At 35.3% G+C, this 20,981-nt stretch overlaps 1 protein-coding gene across 1 annotated transcript in view; it reads right to left on the reverse strand.

Annotated features, from left to right (window-relative positions):
• The window catches only part of RNF217 (ring finger protein 217), a 140,485-nt gene that overhangs the window by 17,105 nt on the left and 102,399 nt on the right, over nucleotides 1-20,981 (reverse strand). Inside the window, exon 3 of the mRNA XM_039256202.1 lies at nucleotides 17,269-17,433. Coding sequence (XP_039112133.1) covers nucleotides 17,269-17,433 — 165 coding nt within the window. The remainder of the gene's footprint in view (nucleotides 1-17,268; nucleotides 17,434-20,981) is intronic.

A 20,981-nucleotide genomic window follows, 5' to 3' on the forward strand; every position in this document is an offset into this window, starting at 1 on the left:
GGCAGTCAGCACAGAGCCCAACGCGGGGCTCGAACCCATGAACCGCGAGATCATGACCTAAGCGAAAGTTGGACGCTTAACCGACTAAGCCACCCAGGTGCCCCAAAACTTGCTTTTCCTATTGTCTATTTCATCTTTTTAAATTATATCAATTCTTTTTCTTTTGCCCGACAGTCTAGTCAGAGTGATTCCAGATTTTGTGGGACTTAAAGGTTATTTTTTAATAAGCTTTTATTTTATTTGAAGGGTTCTCTTAAAGACGAAGAATGTAAATTACAAATAGAGCCGACTCTTGAACAACATAAGGGTTAGGGGCACTGATCTCCCTGCAGTAAAAAAATCTCCCTATAATGCTTGACTCCCCCCAGATTTAACTACTAATAGTGTACTGTTCACCAGAAGCCTTATTGATAACATGAATAGCTGATTAACACATATTTTGTGTGTTTATGTATGAGATACGGTATGCTTACAATAAAGTAAGCAACAGAGATGCAAAGGTTATTAAGAAAATCAAAGGAAGAGAAAATATATATACAGTGAATCTGCACAGTTCAAATCTATGTTGCTCAAGAGCCTACTGCACAAATTAGCTATAAGGCCTAAGAATGGACTTGTAAGTGTGAGAGCCTACTGCACAAATTAGCTATAAGGCCTAAGAATGGACTTGTAAGTGTGTGGCTCTTTAGCTTCCTGATAATTTCTCCCCAAGTCCAGTGCTTCCCCTCTGCTGCTTGTTTTTGTGAATGATTCTGAATAACAATTCCTGTGACTACAAGCTTTTAATGGTAGAAGGCATGAAGGAATAATACAGGCCAAAGGCCTTAGTGGACCCTTGAACTATTTCTGATCCTTCTTTAAAGTGCCTGAGCACTAGGAGAAAACATCTTCAGAGACAACTGCTGGGAACCCAAATTAGAGGTTATTTCATTGTATCCTCAACTTTTTGACTGTATATTATATTTGGTCTTTAAATGGAGATAATAAAGCTTAACAAATTTCCTGGTCACAGAGCAGAGTGTTGTATGTGACCTGTAAAGGGACAAGAACTAATATTTGTTTAGAGACCATTATGTGCGGGCATTGTATACAGATTAGCACCTTTAAGCCTCATAACCGCACCATGAGACTGGCATTCTTATTCATAACCTGAGCTCAGAAATGCAGTCTGCTTGAGTGAATGGAGAAAGGATTTTGATTCATGTCTGGTTCTTTATTATGCTAAGTAGCCTCTTATTATAAACTTAAAGATAAAACCAGAGGGTCAACAGTATCCTTTGTTAAGTGACAGCACAATCGTTGTGCTAGTCAAACAAACATGTCTGCTCTCATGCAAAAGGTCTATCTTGAGTCTAGCTGCTTGCTTTAGCTGCTATCGGGACCAATTTACATTCTTTCTATAATACAATCTCAAAAATATTTCTGACAGGAAATGTACTAATAAGTGAAACTTGTCACTGACAGTTCATTTGGCTCCAAGTTTCACATAAAATTGTCGCTGCCATTTTATATTTGCTTGTAACACTGCTTCATTGGGTTCTAAACATCTTTATGTGGCATTTTATTATTTCATTTAAATAACAAAGACTGTAATTTCTAGTCTCTTTTAACAGTCTTTCTTTCTTTCTTTCTTTCTTTTTTTTAAGATTTTATTGTTAAATAATCTTTATACCCAACATGGGCTTCGAACTCCCAGCCCCAAGATCAAGAGTTGCATGCTGTGCCTACCGAGCCACCCAGGAGGCCATTTCCTTATTTCTAAAATGATATTCTGAACACAGCAGACAACTAAAATATTGTTAGCCCAATAATCTTTCTGCACAGGAAGTGATATAATTCTAAACTCCGTAGTAATCTTGTATATTGCAGGATTATAATGGTTCTATAGATTTATTTTAATATCTTACACAAGACAGGCAACAGGCAATTATTTAATCATGATTTCATAATTTATCTTAAGTACACAGTCCCTTAATACTAGTGATAGTGCAACTATCTCTTGATTATATATAATTTATAATTTGATAATTACAGAGAAATGAACTGACACAGTGCAAATTAATGCACAATAGGAGACATTACTTTTCACATTTGCCAAGCAAGTTGTAATTCTGGACTCCTAACACACAAGGGATAATAAATTTTATATGCTAAATGATTTCCCTAAGTGTATACTTAAAGGTCACACTTTGACAATCCCATCTTTGTTTTTAGAGCATAAAGCCTTAAAACATAGCTTTAAGTTATATTTACATAAAGGACATTTTATTTTTCAATGAAGCTGTTTTTACTTGGTATTATAGCTTCAAAACATTCATCAGTGTAGCTCTGCTACAAAACGAATTAATTTAGCATCAAAATTCTGGTTTTACTTAAGAGATAGAGACAGAATGTAACAGACAAGATACTACTAAGCCATGAGATTAAACTGACCACTTATAAATCACAATTACCACTTGATTTGTTATTACTCAAAGGGTTGCTTCTCTCCATCTGTAATAAATAAGAGTGGCTAATACTTACAAAGTTGAAAATTTAAACACTAAATGTTGTTTATATCTCTCTGCACTTATAGGTCATGAGATAAAATGTTGAGAATATGCCAAATATTTCTTCTATAAAGAGCTTGATATTAAGTCCACTTTATAGTTAGTCAGAAATGACAATGTGGGCCCATTTTGAGTCTGTGACATTCTTCATAGGACATATTAACACCTGTAATAAGATATTAATCACAAACCTCCCCCCACACACATACATATTGGTACCTGTATCCTCAAGTGGTTTACATTTTGTTTAATAAAATGCCCAAAAATAGCTAAAAAAATAGAAGTAGAATTCAGCTACTAATTTTTATACAGATTCTACTTAACCATAAGGTGGAAGAATAACAATAAATGAACTGCTGAATATCAAACCCATTTTATAATAAAATCAGTACACATCTGCTCATAAGTATTTATCTCTACTTTCATCAAGAAATGAAGGCTTATTTAATTATTCCTAAAGCAGGAAATGATGACTAAACTAACTGCTACATATTATTTTCACCAATAAATAAGTTGTTCTATTTATGTTTAAAAGTATTTTTATATATGTGTTTGCCCTGATGGCTTTTGATATCTAGAAGAATTAACTAGAAGCAACAATTATGAGGAAAGTTGAAAGAAATCCTCTAAGTGATGCTCAGTTTTTTACTTAGCTCACTATACCAATTCTCCATAAAATAGGAAATTAAGAGAAAGCAAATATGTACACAAAGCCTTCAAAGATCTGATAAAAATATTAGAATTTTGAACCTAGAATTCTTATCCAAATATAAAATAAATAATATACTAGGGCAAAAATAAAGCAGTTCTAGAGATGCTAAGACTCCACCCTTTCTAGGCTAGCACTTAAAGAAGTGCCTCATTAAGTGAATGTGAAATTCAAGAAAATGTAATTTAAGAACATACAAGAAACAGTGTAAGAAATATCATAGAGAAACCTGGAAAGCAATCAGTTCAATTAAGAATAGGAAGTCAGTTGATTTCAAGAACACCTTCAAAAAAATCACAAGTTTCTGAATATACCAAGCAATAAAATTCCCGAGGATCTATATATTAAATAACATGGTAAATAAAGTGGGTATTTCTACTCTCAATAGAGGAAAAAGAAAAACCATGAGAACTTTCAGGAAAAACAAAACAAAAGGCATATAAGTTCCAAATATGAGGTGTAACAAAACATGGCTCAACTGAGTAATTGGCAATGAGCAAGGACGCTAGGGGCATTTTTCCTAGAAGTTGTGAAATTGTAGAAAAGGAAATGTAATCCTAATTCCATAATTACATGTTCTTGATTATGGAAACACTCATTTGGTTTCTAAAGGTGAAAATCATCCTTTAGGAAAAAGAGAAGTATTAAATATTATAGTAGAATAGAATGTGAATGTTATAAATTTAACAATATAAAAACAAAGCTACAGCTTATAGAAAACGGGAAATAAGGAAGAAGCAGAAAGAATTATAGGAGGACTACAACCTCATATATCATCTGAAGTTGTTAGAATATTGAACAGAGGTTAGAGTACATTATTTAAAGGTAAAAGATAATCAAAAGAAGAACTAAAGTAATAACTGTCAAAAACTGGAAGGAAAAAAAATTGGAAGGAGAAGAAAGGAAGGGGATACATAAGTAAAATGAATTCTCATCTCTCATATCAAACTAAAAGTGGCCACCTCTGTTACGGTAGATAACATTGCAAAAAACAAATAAGACACTGATTGCAAAATTATTTGTTGTTTCCTGCTCTGTTCGATTTTTGAAGCCAACGCTCTGTCTGGTAACTTTAGTTGTCCTCCAGCGCATTGGTTTTCTTTGACCTAGAGAATTTCATATATATTTCAAGTTAAATCTTATGATTGGCTCATGATGACAAATTCTTTGAAGAGCAGTGTAGAATGCTGTCCAATGCTTATTCCCCAGGGGACAACTGTGCTATAAATTAGTTCCTAATTTTCTTCCTTCTTCTTCCCCATACTTCCCTTGATCCCATGCCCCATGTTCTGAAAAATCTTCAGATGCCAGTTCTCCCCTCCTTCACATTCATCTTCATCCCCTCCCCCCGTGACAGTACACCTCTTAGCCTGCCAATAGCTCAGGTATCCCGAGACAATAGCCTCAGGTGTCCCCATCCTGACAAATTCTTCCTGTAATTCTGCATGACCTCCTGGCCAGTGATTACCCTCACCCTTCCATTTTTCCAAGCTTCTTTAAAAAATACTCTATACTCACTGCTTTTCTTATTCACCTCTTAATCCTTCCTCAGTTAACTTCAACCCCATGTTACTGACACATCCAGATCAGTTGTCATTCTCCAGAAAACATTCATTCATTCATTTATTCAACAACAATTTATTTGTTCATTGATAAAATCTGACATGGCTCCTAGACTTAAGGAGTTTGTTGTCTGAGGTGTAGATAGACATTAATCAATAGTAAAGATAAATAAACACTCATGAGCTATGACAAATGCTATGAAGGAAAGGGACAAGGTATAAAGAGAACACTTAATAGGAGGAGCTTGGTCTGGTCTAAGGGTCAGAAGAGGGAGGCTTCTCCAAAAAAGTGACATTGATCCCCAGAGTTAGGGAATATATTCCCAGAACAGCATATTCTTGGCACCATATTCACCAAATGAGAAGCCACCTGTACTAGTCTTATCCCAGCATTTCTCACTCTACATTTTAAAACTCTTAATTATCTGTATCCTTCGACTCAAATGCTCTACTCTCCCAGTTAATAAGATCTAAAAGGGCCCTAAATCACATACATCTTGCCTGTTCTTTTCATGAAGGGAACTTGCACAGGTCCTATCACATAGCATTTTCTCAATAAATATTTATTAGAAGAACAAGTGAGTATTATCCATGACTCTCTAAATGCCAAATGAACATGTTTTTTATTCTTATTGTATATCTCAGTGGCATTTAATTGATTGATCAATACTTCCTTTGGACTTTTGATATACTCTTCCTTCAATACCACCTTTTTTCTAGGTTCTCCTCTTTTCTCTCTCTGGTTCCTATTTCTTCACTTATCCCTTAATTCTACCAAATGACTCACCACTTTGAGTATCATATTACAAATGATACTCAAACTAGGTGGTGGTTATCCCCCCTAAGAGGTGGTTATCCTCTTCTTACATTGCTCATCCACATCTAATCCTCAAGGACAGACAGTTTTAGCCACATGATATTTGTCTAATCCTTTTCTTCTTCTCCAGCTTCTTGACCACTAGCTTAGCTCATACTTTCATCATTTCCTCTAGATGTCTACAACTACCTTCATAGAATCAATGGCAACAAACCTAAAATGTAAATCTGATACCACCATTTTTCTGCCTACAACTTTTCACTCTGGAGGCTAAAATCCAATTTCTTAACATTGCATGTAAAGCCCAGACTTCTGTCTGTCTCTATAGCCCCACCTTTCACCACTTCCTTCTGTGAACTTTACTCTCAGGGAACCACAAAGTGCTTGCGGTTCGTGCACACAGCACATATTTCCTTGCTCTGTGCCTTTGTACTTTTATTGTAATAATCTCACTCTTGGATAACATTTTATCATGCCAAAATCCATTCAATAATCCTCAACAATCTAGCTTTCCCTGGATTCCCCAAGATGAATGAGATATCCCTTTTACCATGAACCTTTTTGTAATACTCTATGCAAAGGCCTACTGAAGTACAACAGTGTTTGATCATAGTCAGTGTAATGATGCCTGTGTCTTCCCTTCTGTGAATTTCATGAAAAAAAGGACCACACTTTGCAGAGCACATAATGGACTCTCACAAAAAGTCCTTATGAGGAAGAAAGAAAAATGGCATTTAGTTATTCAAAAACCTTCTATTTCGACTGAAAAATATATCCACTATTACTGATCAGTGATATGGAGCTATGGAGAAAAAATAAAGCATATAAGGAGCATATAACCTGTTGAGATAGGGGAAGGTGATTACTGAGAAGCTGAAATAGGCCAGAAGACATGAAGGGAGAGAACTGGCCATGCAGATAGCTGGGAAAAGAATGGAGAGCCCGAGAGGGTAACATGCTTGATGGTTTTGAAAAAGAGCAAGGAGGGCAATGTGGCTGGAGGAGCTTGAATGAAGCAAAAGATAAGGTTAGAGGAATAATGGGAAAGAAGTGTGTCCAGAATTTGACAAGTCATATGGTGATTAGAAGCTTTTGTTCTGTGTGAGATGGGAGACATGAAGAAGATACTTTATTTTTTGAATGGGCACAATTTGAAAGCCCTTGGAGTGCATTTGTAGGGGTGTGTGAAGTGCTAGAGAACTGCAGGATCATCTATAAGAGCCAACATTTATACCCACCAAATTCTTTCTTTCTTCAGGGCCACAGGACCATGCAGCTACAGCTCAAATATAAGAGCCCACAGACATAGCTTTCGAGCTAATTTTATGTAAACAGGAGCAAATTAATCATTTTCTCTGAATCAATACATTCTTGCCTACAGCATATTATAGGATTTAAGAGAATAAAATATTTGAAGGGAAATACCATGGCAAATAAATTCCCTTAATTCCAAATTCACAATAAATTATGAATGAACATAATTCACTTTCCCCTGCCTGCTTTTTGGTCAAGTTACTTAATCTCACTCAAACAGTGTCTATATCTTTTTTTTTTTTTAACATTTTTATTTATTTCTAGGAGAGAGAGAGAGACAGTGTGAGCAGGGGAGGGTCAGAGAGAGAGGGAGTCACAGACTGAAACAGGCTCCAGGCTCTGAGCTGGCAGTCAGCACAGAGCCCGACGCGGGGCTCGAACCCACGAACCGCGAGATCATGACCTAAGCGAAAGTCGGACGCTTAACCGACTAGGCCACCCAGGCGCCCCTCAAACAGTGTCTATATCTTGAAATGGTGGCAATTACCCATCCCTCAGGATTTTCTTTGGAGATTTAAATGAAACAACATTTAACTTATGTAACTTATATACTCCTGAACCTATCATTTTATTATTACTGTATAATACTTTAAAGTTTTCTCAAAAGGCATTTAATAGTTAAGATCTGGATGGCACATTGAAATCTATCTTTTTAGTATCATATCTGAGGATTTGATGAGACAATGTATGTCTAAAACTATAATGGAGACTGACATGTAGTAAATAATATATCTTAGATATTATTATTATTATTATTATGCTAATACCACGATATTATACCAAGGCATTTTTATGAATAAAATACAGATGGCATATCAGAATTCAGCACACCCTGGTAATGGTTTGACTTGTTTTTTTTTGTTTTGTTTTGTTTTGTTTTTTTTTGATAGAGAGTAGAAAAGGGCTAGAGGGAGAGGGAAAGAAACAAGCAGACTCCACACCCAGCGCAGAACCTGACATGGGTCTTGATCTCAGGACAATGAGATCATGACCTGAGCTGAAATAAAAAGTTAGACACTTAACCAAATGAACTACCCAGGTACCCTTACATTTTTTTTTTTTTTTAAAGAAAAGTGACTGTCGTATTACCTAGAAATAGGAACTATGTTGATCCTGGAATAAAACAAATGACTTATTTACCCATTAATCATAAACCAATTATATATTAGCCTATGAAAATGTATAATTTCCCAATTAATCATCTCTATTCAATGTCTTATAAAGCACCCTAAACAGACATGTGAGATTATTTATACAAGAGGAAAATTAAGGTGGTCACTTACAGGTAATCTAGTCACCTGTGACTAGATTTGTACCACATTACACAAATGTTTATTTAAATATCTGTCTTACCTGACATTAAGTGACAAGGTAATTTGGGGGAGGAATGTTTAAAGAATTCCCCTTCAATTTTCTAAATGAAGAAAAAAAAGCTCACCATTTTGAGAAATATTGACACTAATTTTGCTTTAGAAAAAAGCCCAGTATGCTGAGCAACAATTCAACTTGTACTTGAGGATGGAAAAAAAAAAAAAATGTAAGAGCCAAATCCTTAGGGGTTGTGTGGGCAAACAGAGGATTCAAACGGCTCTAGCAAGCTATGATGTTATAGTCCTTCGGTTCCCTTGTTAGATTTTACTTATTTTTAATCATGGACTATTTCAAACATTAAAAGAATTAAAGTTAACAATGTGATAGACATATATGGATTCACCATCCACATTTAATACTGTTAACATATTATAATATTTGCTTCAGAAATGTTTTTGAAAAGATAACCATTCCTTCATACATACTGCTTTCTTTATATAATTGTTTCTTAACTTTAACTTCCTGCTTGCTTTAAACTGGCTTGCCTCAAGTTATTGGATTAAAGGGCCTGAAGGGGTGTTCACCTTTTTGAAAGTACATGTGTTAAAAAAAAATTGATACTCAGGGGATGCCTGGGTGGTTCAGCCTGTTGATCATCTGACTCTTGGTTTTGGCTCAGGTCATGATCTCATGGTTCATGAGTTTGAGCCCTCACATCAGTCTCTGCACTGGTGGTGTGGAGCCTGCTTGGGATTCTTTTTCTCTCCATCTCTCTCTGCCATTTTCTGTGTCTCTCTCTATCTCAAAATAAATAAGCTTAAAAAAATAAAGTAGATGTTTTTTAAAATAAATATACTCAGAAGGCAGAAATCAGGCCCTTGATGGAATTTTAACAATTCAAAACTTCACAAAGGAAAAACATAATATGGCTAAGAGTCAAAATCTGGTAAAGACAAGTAACACAAATTGACTAATATTAAACCGTTTGTGCAACAATCAGAGGATTGGAACATTAATCATTTCTGCAAAGTTCTCACTCACAGTCTTCAAGGATTCACAACTGTTTCATCTTTAATGAACCTTATTAAAACATTAGACAGTAATATTAGAGATTTTTAATGTTTTTGAAATCTACAATGATTTATGTCTTTAGAAACCTCCAGCTGGGGAGCGGGGGGTTGCTATTACCTGACACACATTTATTAATGAATTAAATATTTATTTTAAAATTTCCTAAAATAAACAGAATATTTGTTTATTTATTTACTCATTTATTTACTTTAGAAGGAGAGAGAGAGCAAATGTGAGAAGGGGAGAGGAGAAGGGAGAGAGAGAGACAGAATCCCAAGCAGGGAACACACTCAGTGTGGAGCCTGATGCAGGGCTTGATCCCACAAACCTGGGCTGAAATCAAGACTCAGACACTGAACTGACTGAGCCACCAAGGTGCCCCTAGATAGACTTTTTAAAAATTAAGTATTCCATAATAAAATTGTATGTGGTAATCACCTTCTGGGAAAAAAAGGAACAATAAAATAGATAATTTTCTTTTTCTCTTTTAATTTAGAACCGTTAAAGAACCATAACAAGTATATACACTATAATAGTTTAAGTACTTTGAACTTCTATTTTATTTTAGTTTACTTTTAAAGTTTATTTATTTATTTTGAGAGAGACAGCACGCATGTACATGCAAGTAGGGGAGGGGAAGAGAGCGAGGAAGAAAGAGAATCCCAAGCAGGCTCCATACTGTCAGTGGGGCTCAAATGAAGGGCTCAAACACACAAACCACGAGATTATGACCTGAGCTGAAATCAAGAGTCAGAGGCTCAACTGACTAAGCCACCCAGGCATCCCAAGTATTTTGAACTTTTAAATGAAAACTTAAAAAAACACCCTTTGTGCTTAAAAATGGTTAAGGTGATAAATTTGTGTTTTTACCACAATACAAAAAAGCACCATTTGACTCAATATTGTTTCCAAAAAAACTTCATTACAATTCAAATCTAAAGTATATATGTGAAATTACTTACAAAATATGTTTATTCATTGGTTTTGTAGTGTATAATCTTGTGTTTGTTAATTTTTAGGTGTGCATCTTACTTTTCATTTTCTTTGGATTAGCAATTCTTTTTCTTATTAACTCTGTTTAATATCTAATCTTTGCTGTAAAACATAGTCTCAAGATGAATTTTTACATGAAATTGAACAAATATATTCTAATATCTCCAGCAAAACTGAAATCCCCTACTTGCTTTAAACTTCAATGAGGAGTGGCTGGGTGGCTCAGCTGCTTAAGTGTCTGACTTCAGCTCAGCTCATGATCTCACGGCTTGTGAGTGCAAGCCCCTATTAGGCTCTGAGCTGTCAGCACAGATTCTGTGCTGCTTTGGATTCTGTGTCTCCCTCTCTGTCTGCCCCTCCCCTGCTCACACTGTTTAGCTCTCTCTCTCAAAAATAAACATTAAAAAATAAATATAAACTTAAACTAAAAATTATCATAAATTAGACTTAGTTTTGTAGTAACTCTGTTCAAGAAAGACATTTTTAAATTAGCATATATTTTTATAGGCTAAGAATTTAAATAAGATAGGAAATGTTTTTCAGATAAAAAATAGTGTCTCAAGTAGAGAATACTATACATTTTTCTTTTTTTAAATGTTTATTTTTGAGAGAGAGAGAGACAGAGTGTGAGCAGGGGAGGGGCAGAAAGAGAGGATGACACAGAATCTGAAGCAGGTTCCAGGCTCTGAGTATCAGCCCAGAGCCCGACGAGGGACTTGAACCCATGAGCCTTGAGATCATGACCTGAGCTGAAGTCAGACATTTAACCAACTGAGTCACCCAGGTGCCCCAAGAATACTATAAATTAAGAAGAAATGTAATTCAAATAAAAATGGCTATATAGGGGTGCCTGGGTGACTTAGTAGGTTGAGCATCCAACTCTTAATTTTGTCTCAGGTCATGATCCCAGGATCATAGGATCAAGCTCTGTGTTAGGCTCTGCACTGAGCATGGAACCGGCTTAAGATTCTCTCTCCCTGTGCCACTCTCCCCAGCTCTTGTGCTCTCCTCTCTCTATTAAATAAAAAAAAGGTTAAGTAAAGTTAATCTTACTATGCTGCTATTAACTTTTTATAAAAATGTCTTAGAAATAAATAACTTCCAGAAATGATTATATATTTTCACTTTACCCTAAAAAAATCACATTATGAATAAGCATCTTAATCACATATGGAAGAAAAATATTTCAATACTAATTCTGGTTATCTGCCAAAATTCAATTATAAAAATAATTTTGATTTTTCAGCATGAGTCAAATCTCTTCATAATATTAAACCACATATTAAACTGGTCTTTCCACATGAGGAAATGGTAAAACCTCATTATGGGAGACATAACATTTATAAACAAATAAAAGAGAGGTTGTTTTATTTGGAATGCTAAATAAAATAATGAATTAATAGATTATCAAAATTTGTTTGAATGGGAACCTTTTACAAAAGCAAAATCATTTAAGTTTTTTAAATGTTTATCTATTTTTGAGAAAGAGACAGACAGAATGTGAGTTGGGAGAGGGGCAGAGAGAGAGGGAGACATAGAACCTGAAGCAGGCTCCAGGCCCCAACCCTTAGCACAGGGCCCAATGGAGGGCTCAAACCCACAAACTGCGAGATCATGAACCTGAGCCAAAGTTGGATGCTTAACCAACCGAGCCATCCAGGCGCCCCCAAAAGCAAAATCACTTAACACTTACCAATATAAGCACAGAACTTTCTTGAAAAATTAGCAGCAGCAAGATTAGGGAGTTCAGAAGGGAGACTTTTTTTTTTTAATATTTCAAGTTTTTACTTAAATCTAGTTAGTTAACATCGAGTGTAACGTTAATTTCAGGAGTAGAATTTAGTGATTCATCACTTACATATAACACGCAGTGCTTAATACAAGTGCCCTCCTTAATACCCATCACCCATTTAGCCCCTCCCCCTGCCCATCTCCCCACCATTAACCATCAGTTTATTCTCTACAGTTAAAAGTCTCTCTTATGGTTTCTCTCCTTTTTTTTCTTTCCCCAATGTTCATCTGCTTTGTTTCTTAAATTCCACAATAAATGAAATCATATAGTATTTGTTTCAGAAGAGAGATTTACATATGTATTAATGTAACATATGGTTAGGGAAAAATTACAAATCAATGGGTAGGAGGAGAATTATGTAATAAACCCAATTAGGTTAGATGGTCTTAATTTGAAAAATATCAGTGTAGGTACCCAATGCATAATAAACATCAAAATAAGTTATGATTAAAGACTTAAAATATGTAGAAAGAAAACAGACTGATTTATCAAACTTCTGGGTGATAGATAACTTTACAAGCTTAGGAGCAAAATATTTATAAAAGATATGTAAATATACAAAATATGTGTGTAAAATATATTAACATGAATATGACTATGAATATAAATATAAATATAAATATGTGTGTTTGAATATCCATCCAAAAAGAAAAAGAATGATATACTTGGTCAAACAAAAAATTTAAAAATACACACACACACACACACACACCCGAATTAAGTAAAAAGTGAAAATAAAAAAAGGAAGAAAACCATCATTGATATAAAAAGAAAGTAACAAGGCAGGAGAGAAAATATGTCTGAAAAGCAGTTAGTATTTTCAAACAAAGAGCTCATGTAATCTGCTATAAAATATATGCCCTGACTGATCCATACAAATGGGCAAAGGATAAACAGAAAACTCAAAAGTGGCATTACAAACCGAACAGTACATGAATTTATACTCAATCTAAAAGCAAACAAGGAAATTCAAATTATAAGAATAAAACATTTTAAACTATTAAAATAGGATTTTAAAAATACTTGAAACACTAATAAGAAATGCTTATATAGAAATAGGCCCTTAAGTTTTTCTGGTGAAATTATTAATTGTTTCAATCTTTTCAGAAACCAAATTGGCCATATGTACCAAATGCTAAAAATATTGATACTCTTTAACCCAGTGTTTATTTTTAGAAATATATGCTTTTAAAGGTCCAAAATTTAGGGGTGCATGGGTGGCTCAGTTGATTAAGCATCAGACTCTTGATTTCGGCTCAGGTCATGATCTCACGGTTCTTAGGTTCAAGACCTGCGTCAGGCTCTGTGCTGGTAGCGCAGAACCTGCTTGGGATTTTCTCTCTCCCTTTCTCTGCTCCTCACTTCCTCTCTCAAAATAAATAAAAAAGATTTTTAAAAATCTTTAAAGGTCCAAAATATGGAAAAATATATATTCAAGATATCATCAAGCCATTATTTAGTTTATATATATAAATATATATATTTTAACCCTAAAGCGAAACAAAGAGAGCTTTGGTATCTAGTAGCAGAGGACATTTAAGAGTTAATAAGCTAATTAAATTATTGTTACGGAAACTATTTAGTGACCTGAGAAAGGTTTGGTATGGTAAATGGGAAAACAAAGAATATCAAATTATCTGCATACTATAATTAAAACTTTAAGAAGTTTCTTAAATAGGGGAAAGATGAAGGAGATACTAGTATGTTAGTAGTGAGTATGCTGGAAAGGCCGGATTCTTGATAATTTTTTTCTCTTTTCCAAATTTCTATTACATTATATGACCTTTATAATCAAAACAATCATTTAAAAATCACAATAATTATTAAAATTATGAATCAACCTAAGCAAATATACCTATGCAGGGTATAAAAATATCAATATACTTTGGCCATAACAAAATTTTAAACACATTTGATTATCATTATTGAGAACAGATTCTTATGAAAATATATGATTGTTTTGTTCACTTGCAAGCATTATGTGAAATTATTCTTTTTCATAAACTCCTAGCATCCTCCTTTTTTATATTTATAAATTTGGTTTTTTAATTGAAAATAAATCATTTTAGGGGAGCCTGGTGGCTCAGTCAGTTAAGTGTCCAATTCTTGGTTTTGGCTCAAGTCATAACCTCACAGTTTGAGAGATTGAACACAGAGCCTGCTTGGGATTCTCTCTCTCTGACCATCCCCAGCTCACACACACACTCTTTGAAAACAAATAAAAAACACATAAAAAAAGAAACACTGATTTCTTTTTTTTTTTAATATATATTTTTTTAATTTATTTCTAGGAGAGAGGGAGAGAGACAGCGTGAGCAGGGGAGGGTCAGAGAGAAAGGGAGACACAGACTCTGAAACAGGCTCCAGGCTCTGAGCTGGCAGTCAGCACAGAGCCCGACGCGGGGCCCGAACTCACGAACCGCGAGATCATGACCTAAGCGAAAGTCGGACGCTTAACCGACTAAGCCACCCAGGCGCCCCAAGAAACACTGATTTCTACTATGCATTCATTGCCATTTAGTTTAACTTGGTTCATATTTATTTATTTTCCCACATGCTATATTTAAAAACGTAAAGGATTATTTATGAAAGCAAAGCCTTGGAGTTTAAGATAAATATTAAGTCATTGAGCAATATCTCCTCATGGACTTCTGTTATAAGACTTAATGTTTCATGGGGGAAAATAATTTTAAGGTCCAACAACAACAAAAATCACAATTAAGAAAATACAGAGCTATAAAGTCATATGCTTAAAAGAAAGCTTGGTTTGTATTCAAACCAAGCCCTAAAATATGACTTAACTGACATAAATTGTATAGAACCTGAATCTCACCAGAAAGTAGATTCTCTGCTCCACACTAGTCATGTAAATGGAGTTAGTGGTTCCTTGGCTCCTTTCCTTTCAGCCATTTAAGAGCTACTTCTTTTTCAAGCCTCAACATTTTAACTATTACTTCAAAAAGCAACTAGTATGTATGTTCTCTCTTAACCATTTATCTGTATTTGTTAAAGCTGTGGGAAGTTGTTAGTGCATTCAGAAAACTCTTTATAGTTGGCTGCTTTTTCTTTCTATATATCAGAGTCCACTTGATGTTGAAGTCTGTCGCCTAACCAACAGAGTCACCCAGGTGCCCCAAAAGTATACTTTTGAATAAAGTGTTAAGTAGGATGACTTAACAGCACTCCTAAATTCTTACTTGTCGTTATTTAGTTGAAACTGAGTAGCAGCTTTGAATAAACTGAACAGGCAAGAGAAAGGAGGAAAGGCCTCATTTTTTCATTGTTCTTCAGTAGATGAAAACTAGAAGTGTAATGAGCAGCTGATGCAGTGATCTGGAACAACCCTAAAATTAAATGGATAACTGAGGATGAATTTGCCTTCCACAGGGAAAACAAAGAAAGCTTTAGCTCAAACAGCTTTAGAGGATGCTTTTAAGGAGCCAGGTCATCTAAACTATTTGAAAATTTTTTTCAGTTGCTAAGAATGAAACGTTATTTGAGGCAATACTTTTACTTACTAGTATGAATAAACTAGTATGTGTATCTAATATAGTGAATCTGTGCATTATATTTATGCTCATTAATAGGCTTCAGAATATGCTTTATAACTTGAAGTGGGATTTAAAATGATTAATTTTTAAAAATTTTCTGAGAAGTCAAATTTCATCTATCCAGTGCTAAGTCTCAAGGAAGGAATTACAAAATTGTTCTTAGGCCCAATCTCCACTGATTTGTCTTTTTTTTCTTTCAGATTAAAATCAGTTAACATACAGTGTAGTACTGGTTTCAGGAGTAGAATTTAGTGATTCACCACTTATACCCATGCTTATCCCAGAGTGCCCTCCTTACTACCCATCCCCCATATAGCCCATTCCCCACCCACCTCTCCTACAGCAACCCTCACTTTGTTCTCTATATTTAAGAGTCTCTTACGTTTTGCCTCCCTCTCTGTTTTTATTTTATTTTTCCTTCTTTTCCCCTACGTCCATCTGTTTTGTTTCTTAAATGCCACATATGAGTTAAATCATATGATATTTGTCTTACTTGGTGATCAAAAAGAGTGAAATCTTGCTATTTGCAACAATGTGGAGGAACTAGACTGATTTCTAAAGATTAATTTGGCAAAAAGTCAAAAACATATGGAAGAGTGTACATATACATATACACACATATAATTTTCTAAAATGAGCTTTGAGAAAAAACAATAAAAACAAAAAACAAAAATACAAAAACTCCAAACTTAAACAGATCCCTATCCTGTAAGTATCAAGTCCAAAGTTTTCTGGCTAGATTTACTTGCTGATTTCTCCAAAGGTGAGCCTTCCCTGGCTGTTTGCATGGTTGAGTTTCAACTTCTAAATCTCAGCTCAAATGCCTAACGTTTGAGTAGGTGCATGATAATCAAGAGAAAAATGAAAAAATGGAAGTCATAAAATCCCTAAGTCCTGACTTCAGTTTCTACCTCACCAGATTTACAAAAAGCAAATGATCTGCTTAATGTAATCTTAAAGTGATAAGCAATGAAAGAGGGAGAGAAAAGCACAGGATAGCAGGACTCAGAGCCTTCATAATTGAGAAGTGATTATAGTATGTGCGGCAAACTAGAAATAATACTTTTACATCATTTCCTTACCAGTTTTTCCCTATACACACATCTCCATTTTTATTTTTAGTTTTTTTTTAAACATTTCAGATTTTTTTAAATGTTTATTTTTGTGAGGGAGAGAGTGTACACATATGAGTGGAGGAGGGGCAGGGAGAGAAAGGGGCAGAGGATCTGAAGTGGGTTCTGCACCCACAGCAGTGAACCCAAAATGTGATACAAACCCATGACCTGAGCCAAAGTCAGATGCTCAACTGACTGAGCCACCCAGGTGCACCACACCTCTCCATTTTTAAATAGAACATAAAAACTTTGAAGTTTAAAATCAGTAGTTATATGTAGCCTCCTTAAATTTTGAAGTATAATGCAAGTAAGAAGAACATATATTATTTATATATAAAAATATTCCATTTAGTTATGGAATATAATTACTTTTCTAAAATGAAGTAGCAAATAATCTGCATTAAGACAGTTACGCATGTAATTCACCTCAATATTGTAAATACTACTGTTCAATAATTTTCTGGGTAAAGGTTAGTTATCTCACCTTGCACTTTGGACACTTTTGGGCGTTCCTCTGCCCATGCTCAATTTCGCTGGCCCAGTGACGCAACAACTTGTCTCCTTTCTTGTACTCTTTGCAGTTAACACCTTCATGCCAAGGAGAGTGGCACTTAAAACACCAGACGAATTGGCAAGTGGGGCACTGGATCTGTATAAGGAAAAGTAACATTAAGCACTGGTAGACATATTGAAAGTTTCTAAAAGGGTAAGAATGATGATGCTTGAGGAAAATAGCTTCAAGGTTATAATCTGTCCAGATTAAAAATATTAGCCTCGCTTTAAGATTAAACTACAATGAGATGTGACTGTTCTATTATTAAAGGAGGAAAGAAGTGCTTTGAGATGGATGGTAAGGGTGCTTGTAAACTATACTGTAACTAAACACTGGAACACTCTGGAAATTATTTTGGCCTTATGAAAATCTTCCAGAATGAAGCACAGAGAAAGACCTGGAGTCCACAATGCTCTGAACCTACACACTCAGGCTGCTGCCCTGAAATTCACATTTCCTTTGAACCAATTTTCCAGGAATTTCCATTTTTCTTCTTACCATTGGCTTCATTCACTTTTATAAAATCAAAGCCCCACAGATGCTCCATCAAATGAAAAACACACTGGCAAATAAACCACTATACCAGCATTTTCTAGGAGGCACCCTTTCAAATAAAGCACATGACTCATTTGCTATTAATCTTAGGGAGGTTAATTATAAAATTAATACAAAGGATCCTATTAGAAATATACCCGTATGGTGATCCTGTGGCCTGTACCTAGAATTCCATCAAAAAGATGTCTTTGTATTTTCACTATGCAGAGGTGTATTTGAGAGTATGTTTACGTTCATTGAAAATATTGGTTTTCCACTTGATATAGAAGACACTTTATCTGACTTCCTTCATTTTGAATGATAGTGAGATGTCCCATTCTCATACAATATTTCTGGTGTTCACTTTCCAAGAACATATAGGCATAATTTGACTTTCTCAGCCCTGTTTGATTAAAGTGAATGAATAAAATGTCTCAATATAAACAACACTGATAACTATTCTTCTCTGTACTCCTGTATATTATTTCACACAGCATGAGTGAATTTACTGACTATACTTTGAAAACCAGTTAGAATATCTTTTGGTAAACTGCTGACATTATTGCTGCTTATTTTTTTGGAAAACCACTTTTTTTGACAACAAAGCTTCCAATATAGAGATTAACCAAAGAGAAATTACAACCACAGCTCTTATGTTTATAACTCAAAGCACTGCAATTTTTACTAAGGTCAAGAATAATGTTCTTCTTATGTAAATATGAAGTAACAAAAGTAGTTTTACTTTTATATCAAAACAAAATAGTATTCTATCAGAAAGTTTTAAATATCATGTCTATTTATTTATTGAAATTCTGATAGGTATAGTATTTATACTGCTTCATGACATGCAGTATTTATTTTTACCCCCAAAATAATGCTACAAAGTAGGTAGAATCACAAGATTATAGATAAGGAAACTTGGGCTCACAGAGATTAAACAACTTGTCCATAGTAACATAGCAAGTTTGTGTTAAGAAGAATTTTATTTACTTTTAAATTTTTTAAATGTTTTATTTATTTCTGAGAGAGAGAGAGACAGCGTGAGCAGGAGAGGGTCAGAGAGAGAGAGGGAGATACAGAATCTGAAACAAGCTCCAGGCTCTGAGCTAGCTGTCAGCACAGAGCCCAACGTGGGGCTTGAACTCACGAACCGTGATATCATGACTTGAGCCAAAGTCAGAAGCTTAACCAACTGAGCCACCCAGGTGCCCCGTGTTAAGAAGACATTTAAACATAAGTTTGTCTGGCTCCAAAACCAGCATCTTTGCAGTGTGCCAAACACTCCCTCATACTGAACAGTATTCTTTCTACAGCATTTGAAAACAAAAACATAGCAGTTAAAGGTCATGGTTAAGTCATGAGAGACTCTTGAATGCTGACAAAAACTGAGAACTGATGGATGTAGGGGGGAGGGGGGATGGGCATGGAGGAGGGCACTCGTGGGGATGAGCACTGGGTGTTATGTGGAAACTAATTTGACAATAAACTATTTGTAAAAAAAAAAAAAAAGGAAAAAAAAAGGTCATGGTTAAGCTATTCAGTAAGACAGAATTCTTCATGACTACCAACAATATTTTGAAAATCCTTTCCAAAATTTTACTTACAGAAATTAGGAGATTTCTTAGTTAAAAAAAAAAAAAAGAGTTATGTTGCAATTTAGTAATTTAAAATAACTGTTTTTGCCTTCTCTGGTCACTAAAGTTAAATAGTAATTTTATTTTATTTTTTTATTTTTTCCCTTCATAGTTTATTGTCAAGTTGGTTTCCATATAACACCCAGTGCTCATTCCAACAAGTGCCCTCCTCCATGCCCATCACCCCCCTTCTCCTCTCCCCCACTCCCATCAGCCCTCAGTTTGTTCTCAGCATTCAAGAGTCTCTCGTGGTTTGCCTCCCTCCCTCTCCCCAACTATTTCCCCCTTTCCCTCCCCCATGGTCCTCTGTTAAGTTTCTCCTAATCCACCTATACGTGCAAACATGTGGTTTTTGCCCTTCTCTGCCTGACTTATTTCACTCAACATAACATCCTCAAGTTCCATCCACATTGCTACACATGGCCAGATTTCATTCCTTCTCATTGCCGTGTAATATTCCATTGTATAGATAAACCACATCTTCTTGATCCATTTGTCAGTTGATGGACACTTAGGCTCTATCCATGTTTTGGCTATTGTTGAGAGTGCTGCTATGAACATTGGGGTACATGTGCCCCTATGCATCAGCGCTCTTGTATCCCTTGGGTAAATTCCTAGCAGTGTTATTGCTGGGTCATAGGGGAGTTCTATTGTTAATTTTATGAGGAACCTCCACACTGTTTTCCAGAGGGATTGCACCAGTTTACATTCCCACCAACAGTGTAGGAGGGTGCCCATTTCTCCATATCCTTGCCAGCACCTAGAGTCTCCTGTTTTGTTCATTTTAGCTACTCTGACCAGTGTGAGGTAGAATCTCAGTGTGGTTTTGATCTGCATTTCCTTGATGATGAGGGATGCTGAGCATCGTTTCGTGTGTCTGTTGGCAATCTGACTGTCCTCTTTGGAGAAGTGTCTGTTCATATCTTCTGCCCATTTCTTCACTGGATTCTTTGTTTTTCAAGTGTGGAGTTTGGTGAGTTCCTTATAGATTTTGGATACTAGCCCTTTATCTGATATGCCATTTGCAACTATCTTTTCCCATTCTGTCAGTTGCCTTAAATAGTAATTTTAAAGTAGGAAGAATGAGGGGCACCTGGGTGGCTCAGTTGGTTGAGAGTCCGAGTCGGCTCAGGTCATGATCTCACGGTTCATGGGTTCAAGCCCCTCATTGGGCTCTGTGCTGACAGCTCAGAGTCTGCTTCGGATTCTCTATCTCCCTTTCTCTCTATCCCTCCCCAACTCGCACTTTGTCTCTCTCACTGTCTCTTAAAAATAAAATAAACATTAAAAAATTTAAAAAATATAAAGAAGAATGAGTTGAAGTGGGTAAACTCCAGATAATAAAACAGTATAAAATGATCATCCCCCCTCCCATGTCATTGGACACTGAGGTATAAATGTAAATATGACATGAGACTGTATGAATGTAATTTTCTCACGTAATGAATGAAATGGGAAGACGTCAGAGAGACTCGT

Source organism: Hyaena hyaena, unplaced genomic scaffold (assembly GCF_003009895.1).
Source record: "Hyaena hyaena isolate Hyena2069 unplaced genomic scaffold, ASM300989v1 scaffold_561, whole genome shotgun sequence".
Lineage (NCBI taxonomy): Eukaryota > Metazoa > Chordata > Mammalia > Carnivora > Hyaenidae > Hyaena > Hyaena hyaena.